This window comes from Cervus elaphus, chromosome 19 (genome assembly GCF_910594005.1).
Source record: "Cervus elaphus chromosome 19, mCerEla1.1, whole genome shotgun sequence".
Lineage (NCBI taxonomy): Eukaryota > Metazoa > Chordata > Mammalia > Artiodactyla > Cervidae > Cervus > Cervus elaphus.
This window is the reverse complement of record NC_057833.1, coordinates 76,084,311-76,108,799: the sequence shown is the minus strand read 5'-3', so window position 1 is coordinate 76,108,799 and position 24,489 is coordinate 76,084,311. Positions and strand designations below refer to the sequence as shown.

The 24,489-nt window shown below is 43.2% G+C and overlaps 1 protein-coding gene across 2 annotated transcripts in view; it reads left to right on the top strand.

Annotated features, from left to right (window-relative positions):
* The window catches only part of MX2 (MX dynamin like GTPase 2), a 36,763-nt gene extending 12,494 nt beyond the window's left edge, over positions 1–24,269 (top strand). For both annotated transcript variants that reach the window (XM_043873603.1, XM_043873604.1), the window contains exons 6-15: positions 679–833; positions 2,193–2,331; positions 4,562–4,760; positions 11,751–11,829; positions 16,088–16,210; positions 16,426–16,567; positions 17,707–17,865; positions 19,507–19,583; positions 20,638–20,892; positions 22,227–24,269. In XM_043873603.1, the coding sequence (XP_043729538.1) occupies positions 679–833; positions 2,193–2,331; positions 4,562–4,760; positions 11,751–11,829; positions 16,088–16,210; positions 16,426–16,567; positions 17,707–17,865; positions 19,507–19,583; positions 20,638–20,892; positions 22,227–22,466 (1,568 nt within the window). In that variant the 3' untranslated portion in view covers positions 22,467–24,269. The remainder of the gene's footprint in view (positions 1–678; positions 834–2,192; positions 2,332–4,561; positions 4,761–11,750; positions 11,830–16,087; positions 16,211–16,425; positions 16,568–17,706; positions 17,866–19,506; positions 19,584–20,637; positions 20,893–22,226) is intronic.
* Positions 24,270–24,489: the final 220 nt, after the last annotated feature.

The window sequence follows — 24,489 nt, the reverse complement described above, 5'->3', positions numbered from 1 at the left end:
GAGTGACTTAGCACACATGCACACAGGCATGATACCAAGAGAAGACGTAGTTTACGATTCCTTTTATATTAGGTGGGACCACAGGAAAATGCTCTTCTTGTAGGTCGAAAGTGGTTATCTATCAGCAAATTCACTTGGCTCAACCAAGTATAAAGTACAAAAATGGGTAAAAGAGTAGATGCTGGTAAAGCTTAAGATAAGCACTACTTTATGTGAGGGCTAGCGATCCGCAGGGAGAGAGGGGCTTTAGCAGGGCAGGGGGGCTGCCCATGTTCTGTTTCTTGATGTGTGTTTCTGTGACACCAATGGGTCCCACCTGTGAAACTCACCAAGCCACAGGCTTAAAACAAAGGTACTTTCCTGTATGTATGTTTCACTTCAATACAGAGTTACAAAATCATAGCTTAAGTAGTGACTGGGAGTGATAGCTAAAGCAGGAAACGTTTACAAAGTAGCCTGGTTGCCGTCATTCCCCCACCTCCTAATCTCTAAAGAATTAGGCAATTCATCAGGGCTGTGCTTAAATTGCCTCCTTGTTTCTCACCTTAGGACTGTCCCCAAATACAGGTGAGACACATAAATAGATGAGACACATAAATCTGCCCACAGATTCCACTGTTTTTGCTTGGTTGGGTTCTTCATCTGGACTCAGGGTTTCTCCTCTCTTGGTCTCCATAGCCCAGAATATCATAGCTGGGAATGGAGTTGGCATCAGCCATGAGCTCATCAATCTGGAGGTCACCTCCCCTGAGGTCCCAGATCTGACCCTCATTGACCTTCCCGGCATCACCAGGGTGGCTGTGGAAAACCAGCCACAGGACATCGGACTGCAGGTGAGCCACTCTGCAACTTGGGAGTGGGCCCCACGCTCAGCAGGGGGCACTTCTGAGGTCTCTGCCGGCAGCCCCCAGGGCTCTGGTGCACATTCCCAGCCCACAGCCTGAGTAGTTGGGGAGGAGACTGCGGAGGACAGTCTAGGGCTGGGGCCTCATACTCGGGTTCAGACAAGGGCCTGGCAGTCATGGAAACAGGCAAAGCTGACTCTGTAGGCCTGGAGGTGTATAACGCACACCCTGTACAATGCTGTCCTGTGGGAATATGGACTCAGTGTTACCACTATCCTAATATTTAAAAGAAGCCAGACATTGGATTTTTACATGGGCTCTACCGATCTTAGCCACAAGTCTTTTAAGTAGCACTACGTAAACCAATCAGGACACAGATTGTGATCTCTGGCTAGGGACAAGAAGGCCTGTACGGTAGATTTGCATGAGAACCGCAGAGCAGTTCTGACGGATACAAACCAACAGCTGCTGAGCCTGGGGCTTCTTTACCAAAGACCTTCCCACTTAAGGTTGCCTGAGAACGTAGTCGTCACAGGGATGCCAGAATCACACCTGATCTCTGGCTGGGTCCACCCTGAGACCAGCCTTGTCAAGCCTTGCCGAGCCAGCTCACGTGGAGGCCAAGGAGGCAAGGATGGTCTCAGAAGCAGGGTTGTTGTCCAGGGTGTAAAGGGACGGGGTGGAGGAGAGGGAGAAGATGAGACCCTCTTTCCCTAGGACTGAGGTCACAGCTGCCCTCTTCCCTTTTCCGAGGAGGTGAGTGGGGGGCGGCACTGCCAGTGTTGGGAACCCAATTACAGCCCAACTAAGACCATGGCAGTCCCTCTTGGATGGGTCTCTGCTGGCCCCACTGTCTCAGGCACTTGATAACTCTTTCTTCCTCAACATCCAGATCACCATTCTCTGTCTCTGGGAGCCTTGTAATTAGGTCACTCCCATTCCTGAGTTAAGGGGCTAATTCTACACTTCTTACCCTACTTCATTCAGCAAATGGGTGGGATTTCCCAGGGCATGACAAAAATGCTTGCCCGGGGTCAGAGCATGCCTCTTCCTCCTGCTGTCAGCTCAGAAGCATCCCAGGGAAGATCTGTCGAGGAAGGAGGGGTCTCATCTGGCCACGGGTATCAGGGAGCCTTTGGGAAAGAAGAAGTACCAGTGATGAGCTCTAGAGGATAAGCAGAACCTCAGCAGAGAACTCAATGAGGGCAGGTGGTCAGACATTCTAGAGGAAGAGCGTAGGCTGAGCCAAAGCTCAGAAGTGTGAAAACTGGGTGGTGCTCTGGGATGACCAGCTGTGCTCTTGGGTGACCAGAGATGTGCTCTTCTGTTGTGACTCCTTGGCATCAGATCAAGGCACTCATCAAAAAGTACATCCAGAGGCAAGAGACCATCAACTTGGTGGTAGTCCCCTGCAACGTGGACATCGCCACCACAGAGGCACTGAGCATGGCCCAGGAGGTGGACCCCGATGGAGACAGGACCATAGGTAAGAAGAAAGCGCCAAGCTCCTTAGAGGACAGGAAGCCAGGGGAGACCCCTCAGATATTTAGAAGGTCCTGGATGTAACAGCTCTGTTAGAGGTGCCCACACCTTGCATCAGATACAAGCTCTGTTCCCAGGGAGACTCCGTGGGCTCGGGGTGCAGTTGTACACAACAGATGGGTCACCCTCACTCATGTTCAGGGCTAGATGTATGGCCAATATTTGGAGGTTCTTTGCCCTCCTTCCTATTGTCCCTTATTTGCATTCTCAACCCATTCTGGATCAGGGAGGAGAAATACCTTATTTGCTCTCCCACAATGGTCCAGAAAGGAGGAACTGACTGGCCCATCAACTCTGCAAGTCCACAGGAAAAATTCTTGTGAGTCTTTAGTTCATGGAAAAGTTCTCGCCAGGGCGTGTGTGAACATACTCAGGGAACACACTTCCAGGTTTACACTGGAGCACAGGTGTCTATAGAGTTTATTTTCAAGTAGAACTCTTCCTTGGGGAGATGGGTTCTCTTAAATTCCTTTTTTAAAAATGTCCCCTGCAGAAGGCATTATAGGGGATTTGGTTTAAGAGCACAGATTGCCTGGGTTTCAATCCTTGTTCTACAATTTACTGGCTACATATCCTTGGGCAAATGAGAGCAGCTATTTTTGAAATTCTAATATTGTTACTTAATGCCACTTCTCTCCAATCACTTCACTTACCCATCTGAGTTTACCTTCCTGAAAGTGTGCCAGTCATTTTCTTTGACTAATTGGATACCTAGTATATTACTGCCTTTGCTACTTTTTCCCCAACAAATGCCCAGGTTTCCAGTAAGGATAAAAATACCAGTAGGGGAATACAACTCGAGTTTAGTGTATTATTATATGCCAGACTAGACTTGTACCCTGTTACCTGCTGACTTCTACAGGTATCTAGAACACAATGAACCAGAGAGAAGACTCAGGTTTGGGGTCATCCACCATTATGCAATCATAAGTCATTAGGGATGTCTCATTAATGACCACAGAAGATAGTTTCATCTATTAAGTAGATAGATCCATTTGGATATCAATATCTTTATAGAAGTTGAGTAATACTTCTTACCAGTAGTTTTCTGTTCTTCTCATGGGGCTTCCCAGGTAGCTCAGTGGTTAAAAAAAAAAAAAAAAACTGCCTACCAATGCAGAAGACACAAGAGACATGGGTTTGATCCCTGGATGGGGAAGATTCCCTGAAGAAGGGAATGGCTACCCATTCCAGCATTCTTTAGCCACAAACTCTGATAATCTGTAAGTTTTCACTAAATATTATCTATTGTTGTAAATTCAGTTAAGTACTATATGCATAGAGTATACACAATCAGGCCTTAGTATATTCCAAACAGCCTTAAAACACTGTGCAAATTTTCCATGCATTCTAGGTCAAGTATAGAAATAGAGAAAAGTATGTTAAATTTAAAAAAGAAATGGAATATACACTCAAGTACACAGCAGCCAAAAGGTGGAAGCAAACCAAGCATCCATCAAGAACACAGTCACTTGGAATTCAAAGCCTTCAGTTCAGTGTGAGCGACAGGAGTAAGGGCAGGAGCGTGGGAGAGGAAGGCAGGGAGGATCTCAAAGGAGGTCCCACTAGAGGGGCAGAGTGAGCCTGTGACAGGAGACCCTCGACAGTCACAGACCCTCCTTACACTAGGGAATGATGTGCTTTTGGAGACATAGTGATGGAGTGAGTTGGTTCTGATGATGCATGCTGCCTTAGTGTTGGGGACTCAGTGGGCACCCAAGAGACATTTGTTAAATAAATTACACAAGGCAGTTAACGAGTTGAGTGACTGGATGAGCAAATAAAAATACAAGTGAGAGGAATGCCAATGGAGTGAAAGAATGAGCTGACGGGCACTGGGCAGAAAAGGCTCTTGGTCATAACAGTCTTGATAAAGAAGAAAGTTGGAGGCATCATAATCCCTGATGGCAAGTATATTACAAAGTGACTCTGATTAAAGCAGTATGGTGCTAGCAAAAAGACAGACATACAGACCTATGTGACAGAATAGCAAGCCCAGAAATAAAGTCGTGTCTGTGGAGTTAGCTGATTTGGGGCAAAAGTGGTAAGAATATACAGTGGGAAAATGATAATCTGCTGGTCTTGGCCAAAAAAGACCCCGTAGCCTGGTAGCGTTCAACATATTTGAAGAGAAAGTTGACCTTTCCACTTGCGCTCCTCTAATCATCTCACAGGGATCCTGACCAAACCAGACCTAGTGGACAAGGGCACTGAGAAAAGCGTCCTGAAGGTCATGCAGAACCTCACCTATCATCTCAAGAAGGGCTATATGATCGTGAAGTGCCGGGGCCAGCAGGATATCACCAACAAGCTGAGCTTGGCAGAGGCAACCATGAAAGAAACACTGTTCTTTCAGACACATCCGTATTTCAGGTAAGATTCTTCACTACAGCCTTGGACTCCAGGGAAACCAGCCCTGTCTACCAGAATTGGCCAAGATGATTACCATATTTAAAAATTATACAGTTAGCATCAGCTCAGTTCAGTCGCTCAGTCGTGTCCAACTCATTGTGATCCCATGGACTGCAGCACGCCAGGCCTCCCTGTCCATCACCAACTCCTGGAGTTTACTCAAACTCATGTCCATTGAGTCAGTGATGCCATCCAACTAACTCATTCTCTGTCAACCCCTTCTCCTCCTGCCTTCGATCTTTCCCAGCATCAGGGTCTTTTCAAATGAATCAGCTCTTCACATCAGGTGGCCAAAGTATTGGAGTTCCAGCTTCAACGTCAGTCCTTCCAATGAACATTCAGGACTGATTTCCTTTAGGATGGATTACTTGGATCTCCTTTCAGTCCAAGGGAATCTCAAGAGTCTTCTCCAACACCACAGTTCAAAAGCATCAATTCTTTAGCACTCAGCTCTCTTTATGGTCCAACTCTCACATCCATACAGGACCTACTGGAAAAACCGTAGCCTTTACTAGATGGACCTTTGTCGGCAAAGTAATGTCTCGACTTTTTATTATGCTGTCTAGGTTAATCATAACTTTTCTTCCAAGGAGCAAGCATCTTTTAATTTCATGGCTGCAGTCACCATCTGCAGTGATTTTGGAGCCCCCAAAATAAAGTCTGTCACTGTTTCCACTGTTTCCCCGTCTATTTGCCATGGAGTGATGAAACTGGATGCCATGATTTTAGTTTTCTGAATGTTGAGCATTAAGCCAACTTTTTCACTCTCATCTTTCACTTTCACCAAGAGGCTCTTTAGTTCTTTTTCACTTTCTGCCATAAGGGTGGTGTCATCTGCATATCTGAGGTTATTGATATTTCTCCCAGCAATCTTGATTCCAGCCCGTGCTTCATCCAGCCCAGCATTTCTCATGATGTACTCTGCATATAAGTTAAATAAGCAGGATGACAATCTATAGCCTTGACGTACTCCTTTTCCTAATTGGAACCAGTCTGTTGTTCCATGTCCTGTTCTAACTGTTGCTTCCTGACCTGCATACAGGTTTCTCAAGAGACAGGTCAGGTGGTCTGGTATTCCCATCTCTTTAAGAATTTTCCAGTTTGTTGTGATCCACACAGTCAAATGCTTTGGCATAGTCAATAAAGCACAAATAGATGTTTTTCTGGAACTCTCTTGCTTTTTCGATGATCCAACGGATGTTGGCAGTTTGATCTCTAGTTCCTCTTCCTTTTCTAAAACCAGCTTGAACATCTGCAAGTTCATGGTTCACGTACTGTTGAAGCCTGGCTTGGTGAATTTGGAGCATTACTTTACAAGCCTGTGAGATAAGTGCAATTGTGCGGTAGTTTGAGCATTCTTTGGCATTGCCTTCCTTTGGGGTTGGAATGAAAACTGATCTTTTCCAGTCCTGTGGCCACTGCTGAGTTTTCCAAATTTGCTGGCATATTGAGTGCAGCACTTTCACAGCATCGTCTTTTAGGATTTGAAATAGCTCAGCTGGAATTCCATCACCTCCACTACCTCTGTTTGTAGTGATGGTTCCTAAGGTCCACTTGACTTCACATTCCAGATGTCTGGCTCTAGGTGAGTGATCACAACATCATGATTATATGGGTCGTGAAGATCTTTTTTGTATAGTTCTTCTGTGTATTCTTACCACCTCTTCTTAATATCTTCTCCTTCTGTTAGGTCCATACCATTTCTGTCCTTATTGAGCCCGTCTTTGCATGAAATGTTCCCTTGGTATCTAATTTTCTTGACGAGATCTCTAGTCTTTCCCACTGTATTGTTTTCCTCTATTTCTTTGCATAGATCACTGAGGAAGGCTTTCTAATCTCTCCTTGCTATTCTTTGGAACTTTGCATTCAAATGGGTATATCTTTCCTTTTCTCCTTTGCTTTTTGCTTCTCTTCTTTTCACAGTTATTTGTAAGCCCTCTTCAGACAGCCATTTTGCTTTTTTGCATTTCCTTTTCTTGGGGATGGTCTTGATCCCTGTTTGCTGTCATGAACCTCCATCCATAGTTCATCAAGCACTCTATCAGATCTAGTCCCTTGAGTCTATTTCTCACTTCCACTGTATAATTGTAAGGGATTTGATTTAAGTCATACCTGAATGGTCTAGTGGTTTTACCTACTTTCTTCAATTTCAGTCTGAATTTGGCAATAAGGAGTTCATGATCTGAGCCACAGTCAGCTCCCAGTCTTGTTTTTGCTAACTATATAAAGCTTCTCCACCTTTGGTTGCAAACAATATAATCAGTCTGATTTCGGTGTTGACCATCTGGTGATGTCCATGTGTAGAGTCTTCTCTTGTGTTGTTGGAAGAGGGTGTTTTCTATGACCAGTGTGTTCTCTTGGCAAAACTCTATTAGCCTTTGCCCTGCTTCATTCTGTACTCCAAGATCAAATTTGCCTATTACTCCAGTGTTTCTTGACTTCTTACTTTTGTATTCCAGTCCCCTATAATGAAAAGGACATCTCTTTTGGGTGTTAGCTCTAGAAAGTCTTGTAAGTCATCATAGAACCGTTCAACTTCAGCTTCTTCAGCCTTACGGGTTGGATTACTGTGATATTGAACGGTTTGCCTTAGAAACAAACAGAGATCATTCTGTCATTTTTGAGACCGCATCCAAGTACTGCATTTCGGACTCTTTTGTTTACTACAATGGCTACTCCATTTCTTCTAAGGGATTCTTGCCCACAGTAGTAGATATAATGGCCATCTGAGTTAAATTCACCCATTCCAGTCATTTTAGTTCACTGATTCATAAAATGTTGACATTCACAATTAGCATAACCAACGCTTTTTATTATTTTAGTATTAAATGCATTGGCTTACTTAATTCATTTTTTCGTGGATTCTGATGATGACACTCATTTAAATTGAAGCCGAGTATTCCATAGGACAAGGGTCCCCAAGCCCCAGGCCATGGACCATTGCAGGTCTGTGGCCTCTTAGGAACTGGGCCACGTAGCAGGAGATGACTGATCTGCAAGCGAGAGAAGCTTCATCTGTATTTACAACTGCTCCCCATTGCTTGTGTTACCACCTAAACTCCATCTCCTGTCAGATAAACAGCAGCATTAGATTCTCATAGAAGCACAAACTACTGCGAACCACAGATACGAAGAATCTCAGTTTTGAGCTCCTTATGCGAATCATCCCCAAACCATTCCCCTCTGGGTCTGTGGAAAAATTGCCTTCCAGGAAACCAGTCCCTGGTGCCAAAAAGGCTGGGGACCACTGTCATACCACACTTTAGTTTCCCAAAATGCTTTCCCTTGCTCTCTCATTTGAGTCCCACAAAAATCTTGAAAGACATTGGGGTTTTTTCCATTGAACTGGATACTTTTTTCCTTTCCTTTTATTTAGGAACTTGATGTTCCCGAGCCATGGGGGAGAGTAGGGAGTAGTCTCTCCTACTTTAAAGAGAGACTCTGGGAAAATGGTGAATTTTTGCAGACCTGATTTACTACTTACTCTGTGCCTTTGGGAGATGGCTCTACCTCTCTGAGCTTCTGCTTTTTCATCTGCTCAGAGAGTCCTGCTACTGCTTTATGGGATTGTGTTTAGCATTAAATAACATGGCAGATGCAAATATTCTGGCCAGCACACCATAAATATCACCCTGGTTCCTTTTTTCTCTCTGCTCCTGCCCTGAGTGAAAGAAACAGAAGGCTTTCAGAAGTATTGAGTGTTACAGCAGAGAAGACTGCTGACAAGCAAAGGGAAGATTCTGTAACAATCACACCCATGGTTCTCAACCTTAAGCAAGCAACAGAATTTGTGGGTTATTGTTGTCAGTCACTCAGGTGTGCCCGACTCTTTTTGTAACCCTATGGACTACAGCACGCCAGCCTTCCCTGTCCTTCACTATCTCCCAGAGTTTCCTCAAACTCATGTCCATTGAGTTGGGGATGCCATCCAACCATCTCATCCTCTGTCATCCCCTTCTTCTTCTGCCCTCAATCTTTCCCACCATCAGGGTCTTTTCCAGTGAGTCAGCTCTTCATATCAGGTGGCCAAAGTATTGGAGCTTCAGCTTCAGCTTCAGTCCTTCCAATGAATATTCAGGTTTGATTTCCTTTCGGATTGATCAGTTTGATCTCCTTGCTGTCCAAGGGATTCTCAAGAGTCTTCTCCAGCATCACCATTTGAAAGCACCAATTCTTCAGTGCTCAGCTTTCCTTATGTCAAATCTGTACATGACAACTGGAAAAACCATAGCTTTGACTCTACAGATTTTGTTGGCAAAATGATGCCTCTGCTTTTTAATATACTGTCTAGATTTGTCATAGCTTTTCTTTCAAGGACCAATTTGTGGGAGAGTTGGTTAAAATTCAGCTAGCTGTGCCATCCCAGAGTTTCTGAGTTCTGAGGTAGGCCCCAAGAATTTGTGTTTCTTCAAGTTCCCAGGCTTTCCTGGTGGCTCAGCAGGTACAGGATCCACCTGAAATGCCAAAGACATGAGAGACTTGGGTTTGATCCCTGGGTCAGGGAGGTCCCCTGGAGGAGAAAAATGGCAACCTATTCCAGTTTCTCGCCTAGAAATCCCATGGACAGGGGAGCCTGGCAGGCCACAATCCAAAGTATCTCAAAGAGTCACATGACCGTGACTAAGCGCAAGCACTGCAACTTCCCAGTTGAGGTCAACGTTGCTGGTCCAGGGACACTTTGAAAACCACTGTTCAAGGTCTTTGGGAAAGTTAAGGCTTGCATGAAAAAGTGTGCTGAAGTGCTTTGTCACTGAATATCTGCGTTTCAATCCTTGTGTGCCCAAGTGCTGGGACTCAGCTCTTTTGCAGCAAAGATGCTCACAGTAGCACTGAAAAAAATGATCCTACTGGGTCCTTCATGAATTTATGTTAAAGGTAAACACTTTGCAGCCAGACCACCTGGTCTGTGACTCTGGGCAAGCTGCTTAACATTCCCATGCCTTTGCCTTTCTCTCTCTAAAATTGGTTGTTCAATGATTAAATAGGTGTAAAGCCCTTAGAATGGAATAGGCACTTAGTACAGACCATGTAAACATTTTTTAAATTTAATTTTATTATGGAAAGAACATTTAACATGAGGTTCACCCTCCTAACAAATGTTTAAGTGCACAAAGTGGTATTGTTAACTACAGGCATGATATTGTTCGGCAGCTCTCTAGAATGTGTTTATCTTTCGTAACACAAACTTTTTACCCTTTGATTAGCACTCTTCATTTCCTCCTCCACACAACACCTGGCAACCACCATTCCACTCTCTGATTGCCTGAGTCTGACTGTTTTAGATAGAGCACATAAATGGAATTATGTAGTATTTGTTTTTCTGTGACTGGTTTATTTCACTTAGCATAACATCTTCAAGGTTAATTCATATTGTCACATACTGCAAAATTCCCTTCTTGTTAAATGCTGAATTATATCCTATTGCATGTATCTACAATTTTTAATCCATTTATCTTTCCATGAATATTGAGGTTGTTTCCACATCTTCGCTCTTGTGAACGGTGCTACAGTGAATATAGGAGCCCTAATAAGTCTTTGAGATCTTGATTTCAATTCTTTTGAATAAATGCCCAGAAGTGGGATTGCTAGATCATATGGTAGTTCCATTGTTAATTTTTTAAGGTATTTATTGCTGCTTTCCATACAGGCTGCATCATTTTGAGTTCCCATCAACAGTATACTAGTGTTTCAATTTCTCCACATCCTTGCCAACACTTGTCTTTTTTTTTTAATAATATCATCCTAACTGATATGATGTGATGTTTAATTGTGGTTTTGATTTGCATTTCCCAGATAATTAATGATGCTGACCATCTTTCCATGTGCCTTTTGTATGTTTTCTTTGAGGAAAAAAATCTCTATTTGAGTCTTTTGGCCCATTTTTAAATTGAGTTATTAGGGTTTATTTGCTATAGAATTGTGGAGATCCTTGCATATTTTGGAAATTAACCCCTTATCAGATATGTGGTTTGCAAATATTTCCTCCCATTTCGTAGGTCGCCTTTTCCTTTGCTGATTGTTGACTTGCAGTGCTGAAGTTTTGAGTTTGACATCATCCTACTAGTCTATATTTGCTTTTGTTGCCTGTGCTTTTAGTGTCATATTCATGAAATCATTTCCAAGATCAATATGATGAAGATGTCCCCCCATGTTTTCTTCTAGGAGTTTTACAGTTTTGGGTTTTACATTAAGCCTTTAATCAGTTTTCAGTTGACTTTCGTATCTAGTGTAAAAAAAGGATCCATTTTGCTGTGGATATCTAATTTTCCCAACACCTTTTGTTGAACAGGTTATCCTTTTCCTATTGTGTATTCTTGGCACTTTTGCAAAAATCAGTTAACTGTATATGCATGGATTTATTTCTGGGCTTGCTATTCTGTCCCGTAGATCTATGCTGTTGCTGTTTAGTCTCTAAGTCATGTCTGACTCTTTGCAGCCTCATGGACTGTAGCCTGCCAGACTCCTCTCCATGAAATTTTCCAGACAAGAATACTGGACTATATGTGTCTTTATTCTAACACCATACTGCTTTAATTACAGTAGCTTTGCAATATAGTTAAAATCAGAAATATGATGTCTCTAGCTTTCTTCTTTATCAAGATTGATACATCTAATTAGGGATAAATATTTGCTATAAGAAATAAAATACTACTTTGGGCAAGTCACTTAGCCTCTATGAAATTGTATTGTTTTGCTTTTCCTGAAAAAATGACTTACCACCTGAGTTTATTGGGGCACAAAAAGAAAAAAAAAGGTAACCTCTCTAGTACTATGCCTGCCTAGATATGATCTTGCTCCTTAATTATCAACTGTCCTCATGTACCACCTGGCTTTTCTGATGGTGTGCATCACTCCAAGGAACTGAGCTCATCTACCCACTTATAAGGTACAATACTGGAAAGTGATCCTATGGGCCCTTCTTAAATTCATGCGTGCTCTGTCTTGTTTCAGGGTTCTTCTAGATGAAGGAAAGGCCACGGTGCCTCTTCTGGCAGAAAGACTTACCACCGAGCTCATATGGCACATCAATGTGAGTGAGTAGTTTAAGTTGCAAGCTATAAAAAAAATGACAGCCTTGGGTACGTACCTGGTGGTCCAGTGGTTAAGACTCAACCTTCCAATGCAGGCGATACAGGTTCAATCTCTAGCTAAGATCCCACATGCCTTGTGCCCAATAAACCAAAACATAAAAGAGAAGCAATATTATAACGAATTCAGTAGAGACTTTAAAAATGATCCACATCAAAAAACCAAATCTTTAAAAAAAAAAAATGACAGCCTGTTCACGTCACTTTCTTAGTCATGGGTTGACTAAGACACTCCAGTGAAATGTCCAAACCAGCAGACAAATAAGAACATTCTGAAAACCAAATCACTCCTGGTCAGAGGCTCACAAAAGAGCTTCTGAAACAGAAAAGCAGTAACTGCATAGTGTTGAAATAAAGAGTTGAATCTGTCAATTTGGGGCCAGCAAAGAGAGAAGGAAAATGCTAACAGGTTAGCAGTGTAAAAAGGAGTGAATATCAAGTTAGCAAATTTTTAATAGTTTGTTAACAATTCACAGTATAAAAATCACTTTCCTTTGAGACTTCCTGATGGAACACTGGTTAAGACTTCACCTTCCAATGCAGGGGTGCAGGTTGGATCCCTGGTCAGGGAACTGAGGTCCCAAGTGCTTCGAGGCCAAAAATCCAAAACATAATACAGAAGTAATCTTGTAACAAATTCAATAAAGACTTTAAGAATGGTTCACCTCAACAAGTTTTTAAATGATAAATTAAAAATATAAATATAAAACATTTTCCCAGCTTCAAACTTGTAGGAAATAAACGTTTGGTTTTCAGTGATTCTCAAAATAAGAAAACCACAGACAAAGTTCTCATGATGTCTTTGAAGGGGGACTCTGGCTTGGTGCTTATTGAGAAATAGAATATTTATAGCCATCACCATCACCATTGTGGGCTCCAGGACTGGGCACCAGCTACTGAATCTGCACACCCCCATCAAGAGGATGACATGAGAGTTGGACCATAAAGAAGGCTGAGCACCAAAGAATTGATGCTTTCGAATTGTGGTGCTAGAGAAGACTCTTGAGAATCCATGGGACTGCAAGGAGATCAAATCAGTCAATCCTAAAGGAAATCAAACCTGAATATTCATTGGAAGGACCGAGGCTGAAGCTGAAGCTCCAACACTTTGGCCGTCTGATGTGAAGGGCCGACTCGTTGGAAAAGACCCTGATGCTGGCAAAGATTGAAGGCAAGAAGAGAAGGGGGTGACAGTGGATGAGATGGTTGGATAGCATCACTGACTCAATGGACACGAGTTTGAGCAAACTCTGGGAGATGGTGAAGGACAGGGAGACCTGGCCTGCTGCAGTCTGGGCAGTTGCAAAGAGTCAGACACAACTTATAGAGTAAACAACAACAAATCAAGAGGATAATGGCCAGACATGAGGAGGAAAGAAGTGGCAGGTGTCCATACTAAAAATAGCCCTCCCATTAAAAATATTAAACCCACACAAGCTACACAAGTACCCTTTCACATCAAAATAGCCCTCTGAGACCACAGTAGATAATCATTTCTCCTAAACTCTCTTGAGTAAGAGAAATAGAAGTAAAATGAAGATGCAGAAGAGCAACTCTCAATGAAAAGGCCAAGAGAATGCCCCTGAAAGAACAATGAAACATACTTCTTCAGTCTGATAGATGCTGAGTTCAAAAGGGAGATAATGAAAATACTGGAGGAATTAAGAAAGGCTATGGACAGAAATGCAGGTTACTGTAAAAAAGGAACTAAAAATTATAAAGAGGAGGAAAAAAGAAATTCATTTGCCAAGATGAAAGCTGATCTAAAGACAATAAATAGCAGAATGAGTAATGAAGAAGAATAAACAAGTGATCTGGAAGGTAGAATAATGGAAATCACTCAGTCAGAACAATAGAGAGAAAGCCAAATGATAAATGGAGTATTTGTCACGCTTGCCTGAACCATTGTCCATGAGAAGATGAACCTTGAGTACAGAGGTAGAACTCAGGGGCTGGATCCCAGTCCGTGCTAAATTGCATGTTGCATGGAAACAATGAATTCTTTTGAACCAGGAAACACATACTCAAAATATTTGTTAGGGGCAACACTTCTCAAACTGTATGTGGTGCTTGTGGTAAAGAAACTGCTTGCCAATGCAGGAGACAGATGTAAGAAATGTGGGTTAGATCCCTGGGTTGGGAAGATTGCCTGGAGGAGGGCACAGCAACCCACTCCAGTATTCTTGCCTGGAGAATTTTTGCCTAACACAGAGTTAGGCAAAAATGTTACCTAGAAAATTTGTTTAAATTCATATTCCTGGGCCCCAGCTGAGCTTCTGAGTCAGTAGGTCTGGGGTGGGGCCCATGAATTTGTTTTTCTCAAGTGATCTTGGGAACATACTTGGAGAAGTACTGATTCTGATAGAATCCGTTCAATTTGCAGCAGAGAATTCCAAAAGAAATAACCCTGTCTAAAATCTATGCTGCTAGTACTAAATCACTTCAGTCGTGTCCAACTCTTCGCAACCCTATGGACTGTAGCCCAGCAGGTTCCTCTGTCCATGGGATTCTCCAGGCAAGAATACTGGAGTGGGTTGCCGTGCCCTCCTCCAGGGGATCTTCCCAAACCAGGGATCTAACCCACATTTTTCACATCTGTCTCCTGCATTGGCAAGCAGTTTCTTTACCTCTAGCACCACTGGGGAAGCCCATCTAAAAGCTCTATCTCCTATCTAATTGAGAAAAGCATCTCTTTTAAAAAAAAGATGTTATATTTTGATATTTTTTTTCATAACAGTTCTCAACATTTAAATATTGCACTTTAAATTTTGAATTTCAGTTTTGTGCTATTTTCAATTAATTTTTAAAATTTATTTCAAGACACAATCATGATCACTTGAAATATCAGGAAAAAAGATTAATACCTTTCTGCCTACAGATACAAACTGTCCAAAGAGAGAGAGGATGAGACCTTATCAACTTCTTAGTACACTACTCCGCAAACTTCCTCTAAATCCCAAAAGCTCATTCTGTCTGGCTGACTACAACCTGCGGTTTTTACCTTCTCAGGCTGTCAAGGTGTGAGCAGGTGTAAAGTGAAGTCTGCTGCTTACCACCTCAGTGATGATATCAAACAGTTTGTCTCTCTGAGCCTTTTCCTTTCTTGTGAGAAACAGGCAATGAAGTCATGTGCTTTGTACCACAGTGTGGGGCTTCACTGAGATGTAAAGGACTTGGAATGATGCTCACCCCAAAGACAACCCTCCTCGGGGCCCCCTCCATCGTTCCTGCTCCTCCACAGTTGATGACAATTGCTAAATTGTCATCAGCAACATTGGCTGCTTTGGACGTTAGCCAGCCGACACCGACACACAGGCATCAGTTCAGTTCAGTTCAGTTCGGTTGCTCAGTCCTGTCCGACTCTTTGCGACCCCATGAATCGCAGCATGCCAGGCCTCCCTGTCCATCACCAGCTCCCGGAGTTTACTCAAACTCATGTCCATCGAGTTGGTGATGCCATCCAGCCATCTCATCTTCTGTCATCCCCTTCTCCTCCTGCCCCCAATCCCTCCCAGCATCAGGGTCTTTTCCAATGAGTCAACTCTTTGCATCAGGTGGCCAAAGTATTGGAGTTTCAGCTTCAGCATCAGTCCTTCCAATGAACACCCAGGACTGATCTCCTAAGCACCATTTATCAGTTTATAACACTCAGATGTTATAGGGGACATTTCACCAAAGAAACCTTCCATTATATTCAAAGGTACTTGTTATCTCAATGAAAGCTCTGAGTTAAACAAACAAAAAACCCAAAACTGGCCACCACCGGATTCCCTCCCCACTTTGGTCACATGACAGAACTGCAGAATTCTCAACACCAGATTGTCCAAGCTGTATCACGCATAACGTTGCATCCCAAGTCCTCCTTGAGTTCTTAGCAGGAGTCGCTCTCAACAAGAGTCACACAATAATAGAAATGGAATGCTTTCAAACGGGACTCTGCCCATACACCTAAGATACCTGTCAGCTAATTTCAGCAAGCTGCAGCGTTTCATTGTTTGCTCTTATTTTGTTCAGGGAAGATCCCCTGGAGAAGGAAATGGCAATACACTCCAGTATTCTTGCCTGGGAAATCCCTTAGACAGAAGCCTGGTGGGCTACAGTCCCTGGGGTCAGAAAAGAGTCAGATAGGACTTAGCGACTTAAAAACAAAAGAAGTTCATCAAGTTGTAGCCTTTCATCGCTTGCTCTTATTTTGTTCAGAAATCACTCCCCTTGTTAGAAAACCAAATAAAGGAGAAGCACCAGAGGGCGACAGAGGAGCTGCGCCAGTACGGGGATGACATTCCCAGCAATGAAGGGGATAAAATGTTCTTCCTCATAGAGGTGAGGATTACCCAGGACTCCCTGTTGCCCTGCCCTCCTCGTTTCTCACGAGGTGGTGGGGTGGGGGTAGCGGGTGGGGGGGTGTATGAGGGGGCTGGTGGGTCATCTGACCCCCTTGGAGCCCCAGCCCCCACACCACCATGCACGGCTGATCCGGATCCCTGCTCTTTAATATAATTACAGCACAGATTGATGGTTTTATCTCATCTTTTCAGAAAATTAAGGTATTTAACGAGGACATTCAAAAGTTAATAGAAGGAGAAGAAATTGTAATGGAGACAGAGTCCCGCTTATGTAACAAAATCAGAGAGGAGTTTACAAGCTGGGTACTCATACTTAGCGCCAACATTGAAAAAGGTAAGTCCTGGGACAGGGCTGCCCCAAAAGCAGCATCATGTTTACCAAGACCAGAAGCTACTTCTGGCACATAAAAATTGTGCGAAGAGCCGACTGTGCCCACACTAGGGACCTCTTAGTATCTGTAACAGCTTCCCAGCCATTCTTGTGGAGCATGGCCTTCGCCAATTCGATAGTAGACCATTCCACCAACTGTCTCCTTGCTTCTGTGTTTTGAGGCTCAGCAGTTTCACTTACCCTGTCTCTTTCCTCCTCTTTACCCCCAGTCCAAGATCAGAAAGGTCTATGCTTTGACAACAAACTCCTTACTTCCTCTGGCAGAGTTCCAACTTCTATCTGCTCCAGCCCAAAGGCCAATAGGGTGTGTGCCTGTGTGGTGTTGTAGTGTGTGTATGTGTGTGTATCTTTGCTTTGACACTTTAAAATATATATTTTTATTTATTTATTTTTGGCAGCACGGGGTCTTCATCACTGCACACAAGCTTTCTCTAGTTGCAGAGAGTAGGGGCTTTTTTGTTGCGGAGCACAGGCTCTAGGACACTCGGACCTCAGTAACTGCTGCATGTGGCTCAGCAGCTGTGACTCGTGGGCCCCAGGGCGTGGGCTCAGCGGTTGTGGTGTGTGGGCTTAGTCGCCTCGCAGCATGTGGGATCCGCCTGGACCAGGGATCGAAGTAGTCTCCCGTGCATTGCAAGGTGGGTTCTTAACCACTGGTCTGCCGAGGAAGCTCTGTTTTGACACTTAATAAAAGCAGCGCTATTCCTTCCATGGTAACAGCCCTCCAGCTATATGTAGTCTTGGAAGAAGAGCTGTAAGGGCCGCAAGAATTTTTTGTTTCTATTTTCATTTAATTAATCAGATTTTTTTCCCCTACCAATTATAAACACTCAGCTTCTCTCCTGGCATGATGACTCTCAACTGAAACACATTGGAATAGAAAAAGATTTTTGTTTCTTAACTGTCAATATTTCTCAAACCGGCATTATCAGGCGACAAATAATTATTTTCATGATTAAAAGAAACTATTTAGAAACATTGCCATAGGATTCGTTGGGTAAGCAAGACCTGAAAAAAATCCCTATCTTTTAACTGTCTGTGAAATTATTAGAATTTATCCTGGTGGTTTGTTTTTGTTGCAGTTAAAAGTATCCTTAACGAGGAAGTCTCAAAATATGAAACGAAGTATCGAGGCAAAGAACTTCTTGGATTTGTCAATTATAAGACGTTTGAGACTGTCGTGAAGCACTACCTGGGGCAACTGATAGACCCAGCACTCAAGATGCTCCAGAAGGTCATGGGTGAGGAACTCTCATAAAAAACTTTCACTTTGTTACCCTTATACCTCCCATAGGTCTCAGTGCTTGGAGGAAGAGATTGGAATGGAATTATCAAACACAGCCTGCAGATGTTTGTCCACTTAGGGGGAGGGGGAGAGTGTGGTCAAGGCTGTATGTTGTCACCCTGCTTATTTAACTTATATGCAGAGTACATCATGAGAAATGCCAGGCTGGATGAAGCACAAGCTGGAGTCAAGATTGCTGGGAGAAATATCAATAACCTCACATACACAGATGACACCACCTTTATGGCAGAAAGTGAAGAAGAACTAAAAAGCCTCTTGATGAAAGTGAAAGAGGAGAGTGAAAAAGTTGCCTTAAAACGCAACACTCAAAAACTAAGATCATGGCATCCGGTCCCATCATTTTATGGCAAATAGATGGGGAAACAATGGAAACAGTGACAGACTTTATTTTGGGGGGCTCCAAAATCACTGCAGACGGTGACTGTAGCCATGAAATTAAAAGATGCTTGCTCCTTGGAAGAAAAGTTATGACCAACCTAGACAGCATATAAAAAGCAGAGACATTACTTTCCTAACAAAGGTCTGTCTAGTCAAAGCTATGGTTTTTCCAGTAGTCATGTGTGGATGTGAGAGTTGGACTATAAAGAAAGCTGAGTGCTGAAGAATTGAAGCTTTTGAACTGTGGTGTTGGAGAAGACTCTTGAGAGTCCCTTGGACTGCAAGGAGATTTAACCAGTCCATCCTAAAGGAAATCAGTCCTGAATATTCATTGGAAGGACTGATGCTGAAGCTGAAACTCCAATACTTTGGCCACCTGATGCAAAGAATGGACTCATTAGAAAAGACCCTGATGCTGGGAAAGATGGAAGGCAGGAGGAGAAGGGGACGACAGAGGACAAGATGGTTGGATGGCATCACTGACTCAATGGACATGAGTTTGAGCAGACTCTGGGAGTTGGTGATGGACAGGGATGCCTGGTGTGCTGCAGTCCATGGGGTCGCAAAGACTTGGACATGACTGAGTGGCTGAGCTGAACTGAACTGAGAGTGTGCATGAGCTTTATGCACCTCTTACCTAAGCCTGGATGGCGAGGTGTGTGGAATAGCTGCTAACCCTGCAGAGAGGGGCTCCCAGGTGGCACAAGTGGTAAAGAATAAGCTTGCCAATGCAGGAGACACAGGTGTCGTGGGTTTGATCCCTGGGTCAGGAAGATCCCCTGGAGGAGGACATGACAACGAACTCCAGTATTCTTGCCTGGAGAATCCCATGGACAGAAGAGCCTGGAAGGCTACCATCCATGGGGTTGCAAAGGAGTTGGACACGACTGAGCGACTAAACAACAGCAACAATCCTGCCGAGAGTGCACACCCAGGAATCGACCAGAAGTTGACAGGATCTGCTCAGGATGGGGTTGGATTTGGTTTCTCCATGGGATTACGGGCCATCCCTCCTTCTCTCTTGGTCTGTAGGTCTGAAGAACTCAGTACCAGAATGGGGCCAGTGTATCATGATTTATCCTCCTGTGTCTTTAACCCATTTCATTCCTGCTATTGTATCATGATTTATCCTCCTGTGTCTTTAAACCATTTCATTCCTGCTTGCATTTTGCTGATGTTTCGTTCTTTCCTTGATCAGAAATTATCTGGCAAACTTTCAAGGACACAGTTAAAAAGCATTTTGCTGAATTTTGCAATCTGCATCAGACCGTCCAGGTAAGCACCCACAGTTTCTTGCTTATAGTCTGCCTGCCAGTGCGCGGGTTTGATCCCTGTCCAGGAAGATCCCCTGGAGAAGGAAATGGCAACCTACTCCAGTATTCTTACCTGCGGCAAGCACAGGCTGTTCTGGGGCCAGGAAGGTTCAAGGGCCTCTGTCCCCTGTAGCATCCTGGGATGAACAGAGATCTGGGTGCAGCTACCTGGCTCCCACCCAGCCACTTCCCTCCACCATCTATACCCTCTTCTCCCGAGTTGCATCAGAAGCCAGGATCTTGTGTCCTCCCATAAAACTCCTCTTGGGAAGTGACTCACAGTCCATTTCTGCTCTCAGGCCCCCAATCTGCAAGGGGGGTGGGTTGTCACTGGCCACATACACTTCAACGAAGAACCTGCCCTTGTGACTCTCTTCTCGCAAACCGCTGTCTCTGCCTTCAGTGCACAAAAATCCCTTTGAAACTCAAAAGTCAACCTGTGACCCAGTTCCACTGAGTCACATCTCCCTTTCCTGGGATGCCTTTGCCCATGTGCATGACTCGGGAGTCGCAGGATTTCTGGGAAGCACAGAGATGGAGCTGTTATCCCATGGTGCTCATTAGCACCGGATGCATTCTTGAATGCTTGGATTCAAGCCGACAACAGAGACAAGAGTGATGGGCTTGAACATGTAGACTAAACCGTAACTGAGGAAGCAGAAAGACAGTAACGTGCGAGGAAATAGGTTGGGGCCAAGAGAAAGAACAGACAGGTGCTCACTTCGGCAGCATATATACTGACGAACACACAACAGGCAGGAGAGAGGGTGAGCATGGCGTGTGCAAGGTGGGAAGCCACAAGATGCAACAGGTGAGGACACAGCGGAGGGCAGACTGGGAGCTTCTGAAAATTGCCCCTGAAAAGTCTCAGACCTTCGTTGACCTCAGATTATTTTTAATTCAGTGTTCAACATCATAATACGGTACTGTAGTAATAGTAATAATACTTTCTAAGCTGTTTAAACAGCAGGGGAAGAAAAGGAAAAGTAATGTATTTATCTTCTTTATTCGACCAGAACAAGATCGAAGACATAAAAACAGAACAAATGGCAGAAGCAACAAGTCTGATCCAACTTCAGTTCAAGATGGAGAAGCTGGTTTTTTGTCAAGACCAGATTTACGGCGTGGTTCTGAACAGAGTCCGAGAAGAGATTTTTAATTCCATGGGGAAGGCTTCAGAGAATCCTCAGTTGAAGCAGCCCCTTTTAAATGATCAATCTTCAGTTTCCTCCATTGTTGAGATTGGGGTCCACCTGAATGCATATTTCATGGTGAGCATGTAGGGATACAGGTCAGAGTGCTGTGGTCCCTACCGAGCAGAAAGCGGGGTGTCCTGGCTGACAGCTGCTTTGCTGAGCAAAGAACAGGGCATCTCTGCATACAAAGCCCTTTAGGCTGTGAAAACCTACTCATATAGCATCTCATCATAGTTTTACAGTAACACTGAAAGGGAAAGAGTTAGTTGCTCAGTCAGGTCCGACTCTTTTAGACCCCATGCCTGCCAGGTTCCTCTGTCCATGGAATTCTCCAGGCAAGAATACTGCAATGGGTAGCCATTCCCATCTCCAGGAGATCTTCCCCACCCAGGGATTGAACCCTGGTCTCCTGCATTGCAGGCAGATTCTTTACATCTGAGCCACCAGGGACAGTAACCCTATCAAGACACTGTTAATTAATTTTCCCCAAATCAGATTTTTCATCTTAGCAGAACATGTGTTCAAAATTAATTCCAACTCCAAAGTTCATTATATTTTATTCTCTGCATAAATTCCAAAATTACTATGATCAGAATACAGCAAAACATAAGCACTAACTTTACTGGCTATGTTTTAGCTTTCTTACATGTTCAGAGGGTACCCAGAGTGCCTCAAACTCAAACTAAGTCCCACAAAGTAGAAGTGAAAAAGCCTGTCCCTAAATTTTGCAGCCCAGCCAACTTCATGGTTTCTAAGGCTTCATCCATGGATTAAAGTATTAGGGTGCATGGAAAAGAAGGTAGCTTTTTATTTTAGTTAAGTTTTTATTTATTTATTTGGTTGCATGGAATCTTAGTTGTGACATATGCGATCTAGTTCCCTGACCAGGGATCGAACCCAGGTCCCCTGCAGAGTCTTAGCCACTAGACTACTAAGGAAGTCCCAGAAAGTAGCTTTTAAACTACCCAACTCCTGAAGCCCTTTCTTGATTAGGATAGAAAGTAGAGAGACCCAGATGTGGGGTCCACCTGTCAGGCACACCGGAGATGCTGATGAAAGGAGTGAATGAAATAAGCATTGAAATATGTCCCGATCATCTCCCAGGAGGGACCCGGGGTTCACTGCCAGGAGGTCTCTCCTCCCTGGAGAGAGGGGGTGAGGAGGAGCTCCCTTCCAGGAAGGCTGGGATGTCTAGAACGTGGCTGGGTCTGCTAGCCTTCAGGTGGATCTTAGTGTCAGAGGGAATACCTGGGTCATGAAAATGGGGCGACCCAAAGAGATGCTTCCCTTGGTTGGCACTGACCACTGGAGTGGAGATGGATGGGATCCAAGGACTTAGCATGCATCCAAGGAACTTCTCTCTGCAACCATAGACCCCTCCAGCTGACCCCTCTTACCCCCTCTTCCAGGAAACCAGCAAACGTCTCGCCAATCAGATCCCATTCATCATTCAGTACTTTATGCTCCAAGAGAATGGTGACAAGGTGCAGAAAACCATGATGCAGCTACTACAGGACACACAGCACTATTCCTGGCTGCTTCAAGAACAGAGTGATACAGCTACCAAGAGGAAATTCCTGAAGGAGAAGATTTATCGGCTGACTCAGGCACAGCAAGCTCTCTACGAATTCCCCCATTTCAAGGGGTAAATCCCAAAGGAACAGCAGTACTTCTGGGTTTTGCTTATGTGTATGATCATTAAAGGAGTTGGTCTAGGAATTGGCCTTTTGTTTGGGACCAGACCTTTCTGCTGCTGTCTGCGTCCATCTTTGCTATCCTGCACTCAGAACAAGAGATTATATCTGAAGCCCTGAGCTGCTCAGAGCTGTCACCTCCTCCAGGAGGTCTTCCCCTTCCTGTGTGAAGAGGGGTCTCTCTGGTGCTTGGGCCCCAGAGCCCCCAGTTACATTGCTGTCATTCTTTGTTCACTTGTCACCCCTCCCCATTAGATTAGGAGAACTCAGAGAGGTAAGGTCAGTTCTTATTCTTTTGTATTTCCAGAATCTTGCGTGGCCTCTGACGCATAGTAGTTCACTTAATAAATATCTCATTGAACAAATGAATGATGGGGATTAACTGAGGCCGTGGCTTAAATCCAGTTTGGTTGTTTGGAATGGTGTCCCTTAGCTGGTCCTTTTCTTAGAAATTCAGTCGTACCACCTGCTTCCCATCATTTGCTGTGATGGTGTTTCCCAGTCCCCCTAGATGAAAGTGGCTGAGTGATACCATTTTTAATTTAGTTTCTCTGAATGCAGTGAGCTCCATTGCTATACTAAGTCTTAAAGAGACATTTGATAATGAGAAACATTTTTTTAAAAAATATAGAGCTTCACAATAGTGGTCATCTCTAAATTGTGGGATTATGGATAATTTTATTTTCTTCTTTGAACTAAGCTAATGACTTCACAGCAATTTTAGGAGGGTTAAGTGAAAACATTTTTACAAACTATGTGTCCCAAAGCAGGTGTTCAAAACTGCTAGCAATTTTTCCCTCTAATTTTTCTTTACCTCTAGGTCTATAGAGAGGCTCTCAGCTCTAAGACTCTTTCAGTCAATTCTTACATTTAGTTCTTTGATATTTTTTTGACAATTTTTGCATATGATGTTAGATAAACATCCTTTTGCATATGGACATCCAGTTTTCCTAGCACCATTTTTTGAAATGGCTGTTCTTTCCCTATTGTTCTTGGTGCCCTTGTCAAAAATCATTTGACCATATATGCAAAGACTTGTTTCTGGGCTTTCTGTTCTATTCCACTGGTCTATATGACTGACTTTATGACATTACCATACTGTTTTGATAATTGTAGACTTGTAAGTTTTGAAATCAGGAACTCTGAGTCCTCCAGCTTTGTTCTTTTTTCCCATGAGTTTTGGCTGTTCATGTTTCTGTGAAATTCCATGTGAATTTTAGGATGAGTTGTCCTATCTTTGCAAAAAAACAAGGTCATTGGGATTTCGATAGAAATTGTAATGAATCCATAGATTGCTTTGGGTAGTACTTGCATCTTAACAATATTAAGTCTTTCAATCCATGAACATAGGATATCTTTCCATTTACTTGTGTCTTCTTTAATTTCTTTAAGCAATATCTTATAGTTTTCTGTGTACAAGTTTTTCAATCCCTTAGTTACGAAGTATTGTGTTCTTCTTGTAAATGGAATTGTTAATTTCTTTTTCAACTCATTCACTGCTAATTTACATATATGTAAATTTACATATATCATTTTTATGTGTTGATTTGCTATCTTGCTACTTTGTTGAATTCATTCTTAGTTAGTTTTGTGGTATATTTATGGTTTTTCTAATACACACAAGGTCATATCATCTGTGAAGTGAAATTATTTTGATTCTTCATTTCTGACTTGGATGCCTTTTATTTCCATATCTTGCCTAATTACTGTGTCTAGAACTTTCAGTACTATGTTAAATAAAAGTGGCACAAGTGGGAATCCATGTCTTACAAATTTACCCTGATTTTAAAGAAGTGTAATATCAAAATTGAAGATTATAAGAAAATTTAAAAGACAAACATTGGTCTTAGCTTAGATGTCATACTTTTCTTATTTTTGGATTTTCCCTCATTTTATGAAGGGTACAAATAGTAGCAGAACTAAAGAAAGAAAAGAATCAAATCCCTTCACAGTATAAATGTGGTTGTGAACAACAGAG